Here is an 8,047-nt window from a genome sequence, read left to right as displayed (position 1 = left end):
AGGTACAGAAATAGGCAAAAGACGAAAGGAAAAGTCAGTTGACGGTGGAAATTCCGTCTCCGCGGAGCAGCTTGTTTATTAGCGTCATGGCTTGCATCGATGACGAGAAGGTGATCTCCTTGCTCGGTAACGGCAACAGGGGAATGGTAACTTTCCGAGCAGAGATTCCCTAGCAAGCGCGTCGGGAGCGGCAGGGTTATTCTCTTTGCCATAGACACGCACACGCACACACTCGCCCTGAGAATACAGCGGCGGGTTCTCCCAGGCTCGCGCTCGCTCCCTCCCCCCCCCGCTCCTGTCTCCGTGACGCAGCCTGCTGGACGTGCGGCGCAACCAATGGGCTGCTGCCCTAAGGCTGGAACGACGAGGCGATTGGTTGGCAGGAGTCGGTCGCTGCGCAAAAACAGAAAAGCCGAGCGCTCCGAGCTCAGAAACTGCCAGCGGAGATCACAGGAGCTGGAGCCGGGACAGGAGACGCGAGACGCAGCAGCAGCAGCAGCAAGAAAGTGAATGTGCTTGCAAGCCGGAGCGAGGGGCAGGCAGTAGCGAGGGTTGATGCGGACCCTCCGTAGGCAGGAAAAGATGAGGGCGCTCAGGGCGAAGGAAGACATGGCGAGGGAGATTTAAGAACACCTCAGACAAGCCCCAGAGAAATCCAGGAACGCAAAGTTTGGGGCTGCCCAGCTGCCCTCTGCCTTTTTTTTCCTATGGCATCCTGCAGATCGTCATGCTTTTTTATATATATACATTTTTAAGCGACACCCCCTCCCCGGTCTTTCATGATTTTTCTTCGTTCATCTAAAGCGGGCATGCCCATCGGCTCCTCCTGCAGCCTCCCCCCCTCGTGCTCTGCTCGGGAAGCTGAACCGAGGACAATCTTGAGAGAGACCCGTTCCCCGGGATTTGCTGTCGCTGCCTCCACCGCCTCTCCGGCTGCCGCGGTGCAGCGCCAGGACTCTGGGAATAAATAAAAAAACGGGCGCCCGGTTCTGTGTCGCCAGCTGCCTCTTGCCTCTCGTTGGCCGTTTCTGGCGAAGATCACCGATGAGAGGGGAGCTGTGCCCGGCGTCTTCCCAGACCCATCTCGGGTGATTTCCTTGCTTGCCTCTCTCTCTCGCGCTCTCTCTTTTTGTTAAGTGGCAATTTATTGATTTTGTTTTCCCAACGCAAAGCGATGGGGGAGAAAGGAGAAAATGAAGGCAAAGGAGTGATCATAAATCCTTTTTAAAGCCCCCATCCATCTCTGCCTCTCCACCCCCTCCCTCCGCTCACAGACAGAAGAGGAGGAGGGGGGCTTTTTCGGAGAAGGAGGAAGCTGTGTCGGGGAGGGGGGGAATCTCTTCCCCCTTTTGGAGATGGTCGTGCTAGTCCTCTTTGCCTTAATCTGGATGGTGGAGGGGGCCCTGTCGCAGCTTCACTACACCGTGCAAGAGGAGCAAGAGCATGGCACTTTCGTGGGGAATATCGCCGAGGATCTGGGCTTGGACATTACAAAACTTTCGGCTCGCCGCTTCCAGACGGTGCCCAATTCGCGGAGCCCTTACCTGGACCTCAACCTGGAGACCGGGGTGCTGTACGTGAACGAGAAGATCGACCGCGAGCAGATCTGCAAGCAGAACCCGTCGTGCCAGCTGCACCTGGAAGTCTTCCTGGAGAACCCGCTGGAGCTCTTCCGCGTGGAGATCGAAGTGCTCGACATCAACGACAACCCGCCCGCCTTCCCGGAGCCCGACCTGACGGTGGAGATTTCCGAGAGCGCCACGCCGGGCACCCGCTTCCCCCTGGAGAGCGCCTTCGACCCGGACGTGGGCACCAACGCGCTGCGCACCTACGAGATCACCCCGAACGGCTATTTCTCGCTGGACGTGCAGACGCAGCCCGACGGCAACCGCTTCGCCGAGCTGGTGCTGTCCAAGCCCTTGGACCGCGAGCAGCAGGCGGTGCACCGCTACGTGCTGACGGCCGTCGACGGCGGCCAGCCTCAGCAGCGCACCGGCACAGCCCTGCTCACGATCCGAGTGCTGGACTCCAACGACAACGTGCCCGCCTTCGAGCAGCCCGTCTACACCGTCTCCCTGCCAGAGAACTCGCCGCCCGGCACGCTGGTGCTGCAGCTCAACGCCAGCGACCCGGACGAGGGCCAGAATGGCGAGATCATCTACTCCTTCAGCAGCCACATCTCGGCCCGCGCCCGCGAGCTCTTCGGCATCTCGCCGCGGACGGGCCGCCTGGAGGTCAACGGCGAGCTGGACTTCGAGGAGAGCGGCGTCTACCAGGTGTACGTGCAAGCCAAGGACCTGGGGCCCAACGCCGTGCCCGCCCACTGCAAGGTCTTGGTGCGGGTGCTCGACGCCAACGACAACGCGCCCGAGATTAGCTTCTCCACCGTCAAGGAGGCCGTGAGCGAGGCGGCGGCGCCCGGCACGGTGGTGGCCCTGTTCAGCGTCTCCGACCGGGACTCCGAGGAGAACGGGCAAGTGCACTGCGAGCTGCTGCAGGGCGACGCGCCGTTCCGCCTGAAGAGCTCCTTCAAGAACTACTACACCATCGTCACCGAGGGGCCCCTGGACCGCGAGCAGCCCGGCGGCGAGGCCTACACGCTGACGGTGGTGGCGCGGGACCTGGGCGAGCCGCCGCTGAGCACCAGCAAGTCCATCCAGGTGCGCGTCAGCGACGTGAACGACAACGCGCCCCGCTTCTCGCAGCCCGTCTACCAGGTGTACGTGAGCGAAAACAACGTGCCGGGCGCCTACATCTACGCCGTCAGCGCCAGCGACCGCGACCAGGGCGCCAACGCGCAGCTGGCCTACTCCATCCTGGAGAGCCAGATCCAGGGCATGTCGGTCTTCACCTACGTGTCCATCAACTCCGAGAACGGCTTCCTCTACGCCCTGCGCTCCTTCGACTACGAGCAGCTCAAGGAGTTCAGCTTCCAAGTGGAGGCGCGCGACGCCGGCGGGGGCGAGGAGCAGGAGGGCGGGGGCGGCGAGGAGGCGCTGGCCGGCAACGCCACCGTCAACATCGTGGTGGTCGACCAGAACGACAACGCGCCCGCCATCGTCAGCCCGCTGCCCGGCCGCAACGGCACGCCGGCGAGAGAGGTGCTGCCCCGCGGCGCCGAGCCGGGCTACCTGGTGACCCGCGTGGCGGCCGTGGACGCGGACGACGGCGAGAACGCGCGCCTGACCTACAGCATCGTGCGCGGCAACGAGGCCAGCCTCTTCCGCATGGACTGGCGGACCGGCGAGCTGCGCACGGCGCGCAAAGTGCCGGCCAAGCGCGACCCGCAGCGGCCCTACGAGCTGGTCATCGAGGTGCGCGACCACGGCCAGCCGCCGCTCTCGTCCACGGCCGCCCTCCACGTGCTCCTGGTGGACAGCGCGGTGGAGCGGCAGGGGGCGGGCGCGGGCGGCGGCGCGGGCGGCGGAGGAGGGCTGGGCCCCGGCGGGGCGGGAGGGCCCGGCGGCGAGCACCGGCCCAGCCGCTCGGGGGCCGGCGGCGGCGGGAGCGGCGGCGAGACGTCCCTGGACCTCACGCTGATCCTCATCATCGCCCTGGGCTCGGTGTCCTTCATCTTCCTGCTGGCCATGATCGTGCTGGCCGTGCGCTGCCAGAAGGAGAAGAAGCTCAACATCTACACGTGCCTGGCCAGCGACTGCTGCCTCAGCTGCTGCTGCTGCTGCCCTTGCTGCAGCCGCCAGGCGCGGGCCCGCAAGAAGAAGCTCAGCAAGTCCGACATCATGCTGGTGCAGAGCTCCAACGTGCCCAGCAACCCGGCCCAGGTGCCCGTCGAGGAGGCGGCCAGCTTCGGCTCCAACCACCACAACCAGAACTACTGCTACCAGGTCTGCCTCACGCCCGAGTCGGCCAAGACCGACTTGATGTTCCTCAAGCCCTGCAGCCCCTCGCGCAGCACCGACGCCGAGCACAACCCCTGCGGGGCCATCGTCACCGGGTACACCGACCAGCAGCCCGACATCATCTCCAACGGCAGTATACTGTCCAGCGAGGTAAGGCTGATGCCAGAAGCGTTGCTCCGCCCCGTAGGCCCTTTCAGATGTGGCCCTCACTCACGAATGTGGCTTTCTCACAAGTCCATCCGGATGTGTCTGCCACGGGACTCACTTCCAAGTAAATTCGGGGGGAGAGTGGCAGGGCCCGGGTGTCATGGCATGTGGTGGTCAAGAGTGGTACTCTGGCTTTATGAACATGCAGTTGCAGTGCCTGGGTGGGAGGCCAGGCTCCTTGCAACCTTCCTCTGCAAACGCTTCGAGGCCTATAACCTGCACGTTCTTATGCCCATGCAAATCCCTCTCTGCTTTGGCTGGCTTGCAGGCTACTTCAGCTGTCACTTGTATTGTTGCTACTGCACAAGTTGTGGCAAGTAGTCAAGGAATAGTTGGGGGACTTCTGTCCTGGCTCTTCCTAGCATGACTCCTCCCACACCTAGGGCCGCCCCTCAGCCTGCAATGCCCTGTGACTCCTTCCTCTTGTAATTTGACCCCCCCCCCTTTCTCTTTAGCTTCCTAATTTGTACAGGATGCAGCATGGTATAACCCTGGCTTCATTTCAGAATTTCAGTGCTGTCAGGCAGGGCAGTTTGACAGCACTGCTATTTTCTGAGGTACTCCCCCCCCCTGCCAATCTTTTGAAGACAGAAGCATTTGTACACCAGAGACTAGGTCTGATATTATTGCAACCGAACACCCACACTGTACGAATTTCAATGAAGCTAGCCTAGAATCTAACATTTCTGTATGCAAAACAACATAGCCCTAGGTTAGGTGCCTTTGTTTTCTCTTGGAGTTGGACTCAGCAATTCACCTGAGAACCACCTGAGAGTTTTTCTGGTCAGAATCTGAATGTCTCCCTCTGGTAATCTCTAATATTTTGTCCAATGTATTCATCTCTACGAAGCTTGCATTTATGATTAAGGCTGCGAAATAATTCCCTTGTGGGACTGAGGCACTACCAGGTGGAAATTTTAATTAATTCCAGAATTAAGACTTAATTAATTAATTTTAATGACTCTGGAAGAGTCATCTCTGTCTAGAAGTATGCTTTGATTGAGAAAGCATTTTAAAAGAATGTTTTTGAAAGCATCAGTTAGAGCTTTACATTCTGCCCCTTTATGCCCATTTCATCCTGGTTTGTCAAGAATTCCTGTGGATCATATAATCTAGACTTAATGTTCTTCTACTAAATGCTGGTCTCCTGGGTATTAAATTGAGAGTACACTCTGCTGCTGGGAGAGAAAAAATAGTTTGAGACTCAACAAAATCAGTGAAGGCCTTTTTAATGTTCACATTTGGAATACTGGTTGGAGTGTGCTTTCTTGCTGACCCTGTTGATTTTATTGTACTCCCTCTTTAAATTTGTTCTTTTGACATATATGTTGGAATCTGGATTGTGGGTCTGTTATTGAGACTCAGTGGTAGCTCCTTTTATACATTATCTCTGTGGTATAAATTGTTCAGCATAGACTTGGAACTTAAATCCAACCTTAATGCCTGTTGATCAATCTGGGGGCCAATCCTGTTGGCACGTTTCTGTGTGAGTAAACAGGTATATGAGACACACTAGTAATATCTGTTCCTGTAGGTGCTGAATGGCCTAACTCTGAATATTCAAATTCTATCATTACAGTTGCAGATACATAAATTGGTTGCCAGCAAACCATACTGGGAGTTCATTTTTTTCCTAATTATTTTTCTAGACTAAACACCAGCGTGCAGAGCTCAGTTATCTAGTTGATAGACCACGGCGGGTAAACAGGTAGGACCTCCTCATTCCTGATTTCCTAAATTATAGCCCTGATTTTTACACACCCCGAGAGATATTTCAGCCAGTACGGCTAGGGATGTGGAAATATGTTTACTGCAGATGTAGAATAATAGCTGAGGAATATAAAAATGAATTTGTTCAGACAGGACCATTAAGCAAAATAAATCGGCACTGAACGAGCATCTTTGAATTATGGCTGTGGTGGGTTTTGCTGAAATTACCTGGGAAAAAAAGAGCCAAATCTAATTCTGTGCTTGTCTGAAACGTGCTTCAAATACTTATGAGTCCCTTTGTAAGAACTGGCAGATAATACTGACTTCTCTGTGTGCAAATTTAGCTTCCCAGTTTAAGCAAATTCAACTCAATTATTTATAGCAACTGTGTGTAACACAGGCAGTGTAATAATGGCCACTGTCTCTTCCACTTGGATTGCTAATGCCTGAAACTACAAGTTTTGTTTGTGATGGGGAGAAGTAGTGGGAGGTCTGGCTGAGTGCAGCACCACATGTGACCATGGGATGGCAGAAGAATGTTTTATGAGTTTTCCTATTCCTGGGTGTTCAAACATTAAGACTTTTTTTTTTACCGTTTCTAGTTCTGCATTCCAGGAAGCAGACATAGTAAGCTCTAAGGACAGTGGTCATGGAGACAGTGAGCAAGGAGACAGCGATCATGATGCCACTAATCGAGGTCAATCCTCTGGTAAGTCTGATAAGGGGGAATCTAAATATTTGATCTTTTAATAAGAGAGACAGCCAGGGCAACTACAGAAAGATAATAAACCAGAAGTAATGTGATATGGAGTGTTTATCGTTGTATGTGTCTGTATAACTGAACGGCCTTAAGCCCATTCATAATATACAGAGAAAGATATTGCGTTTTAAAGCCAGCTTGCAAGACTTTGGCTATGTGGTTGCTGCGCCTTCCATGTTGTCATCTTGTATAGTAGAGAGACCAAGATAACTGGTAAGTTTGATTGTAGGTACCCCCCCAAAAAGGAAGAAAATCTTTTGAAAAGCTAGTTCTTTGCAAGGACTACAGGAGGTTTAGCAAAGGTATGTACAGGGGGTGAATGAGTGCAAGATGAGATTGAGTGACACCTGGATAGTGGATTGTTGTGGGTTTGCTTGTTTGTTTTGAGATCAGTAGTATCAAAACACTGGAAATGCATGATGTGTTTGCAGAACAGTGGTTGTTTTGGTGCTTTGTTGTTTCTAAACTATCAAAGGCTACATGGAATCATTTTCTGATTTTGTTCTCTGGGCTGAAGGGGGGAAAGTGAAAAGATCTGCTTTTGTATTCCTGCTGTTTGAGATAAGTTTTGACTCTGATGTTTGCGTGGCTGGAATGTATCTTGGAGCTTCACAAGTGTCAGTTCACTAGATTGTAGGCACCAAAGGTCTTGGAATCCACAATCAGTTGTAAATCAGTTTTCTTCCCCCAAACTCCAGGCTTTCAAAAATCCTGAAAGAATATAAAATGTGACACTCCAGGGAGGCAGATGCTCTCCCTCTCTTTTGAACCTACTCATCAACACCAATAATGCCTAGGAGCATCAGAGGAGAGCCCTTTGCTATTCCAGTGTGTTGCTGGATGAAGCCTGGGCACATAGGGGAAAAGTCCATTCAAGGGTTGCTTTATGTTGCTGCAAGTCATTAATATGCAGACCTAATGAGATTTGAGAGGAGCCAAGAATTTCTGAGCTCTCTGCTTTTTGTAGGGCTTCATGTGCAGTGAACAGTCTCTTTTTAATGTCTGGGAACCTAACAACAATCCAGCTCTTGTGTGACCAATAAAAGGAGGAGAGGGGAAAACAACCTTACAGGAGAAAGGTAACCAAAACGTTTGAGGGGGAAAAAGAAGCCCAAATGAAACTATAGCTAAGCACACTGTGCTAATGTACGAAATTTAATGTGTAATTTTATTATACATTCTAAGGTGCTAAAATATCATTTAACAACCACATTTCCATGGTTCTGCATAGAAGCAACTTTGCCTAATATATTAAAAAAATAAATGTCCAAATAGATTAATACAGGTTAAAAGGTACTAATTATGTCCATGTACAGGAAAGAACCAAATGCATTTCAGCTAAAAGTCTTCTTCAGTGGTAAAATTCAGACTTGAGCATTTCATAAATTAAACAACAATATCTACAGAACTCATCAAAGACAAAATGGACCTTAAAATCATCATGTACCGCATGGATCTTACCCTCACTGAGATGTGCACACATGGAGTAAGTTGTGATAAATATTTCTTA

The 8,047-nt window shown here is 52.8% G+C and overlaps 1 protein-coding gene across 24 annotated transcripts in view; it reads left to right on the top strand.

Moving 5' to 3' along the window:
- The first annotated feature begins 378 nt into the window (after positions 1-378).
- The window catches only part of PCDH10 (protocadherin 10), a 60,430-nt gene continuing 52,761 nt past the window's right edge, over positions 379-8,047 (top strand). For 5 of the 24 annotated variants that reach the window (XR_013224810.1, XR_013224813.1, XR_013224814.1 and 2 more), the window contains exons 1-2: positions 379-4,010; positions 6,380-6,486. Coding sequence is in view for 14 of the 24 variants with exons in the window: in XM_077300296.1 (XP_077156411.1) it covers positions 1,356-4,010; positions 5,717-5,775; positions 6,380-6,486 (2,821 nt within the window). In the remaining 10 variants the exon portion in view is untranslated. Of the gene's footprint in view, positions 4,011-5,716; positions 5,776-6,379; positions 6,487-8,047 lie in introns of all 24 variants that reach the window. The other 19 variants (XR_013224806.1, XR_013224805.1, XM_077300291.1 and 16 more) reach the window with 11 other exon arrangements.

The sequence above is a fragment of the Paroedura picta genome, chromosome 10 (assembly GCF_049243985.1).
Source record: "Paroedura picta isolate Pp20150507F chromosome 10, Ppicta_v3.0, whole genome shotgun sequence".
Classification (NCBI taxonomy): domain Eukaryota; kingdom Metazoa; phylum Chordata; class Lepidosauria; order Squamata; family Gekkonidae; genus Paroedura; species Paroedura picta.
The sequence above is the reverse complement of the archived record's forward strand: the minus strand, read 5'-3'. Positions and strand labels throughout refer to the sequence as shown.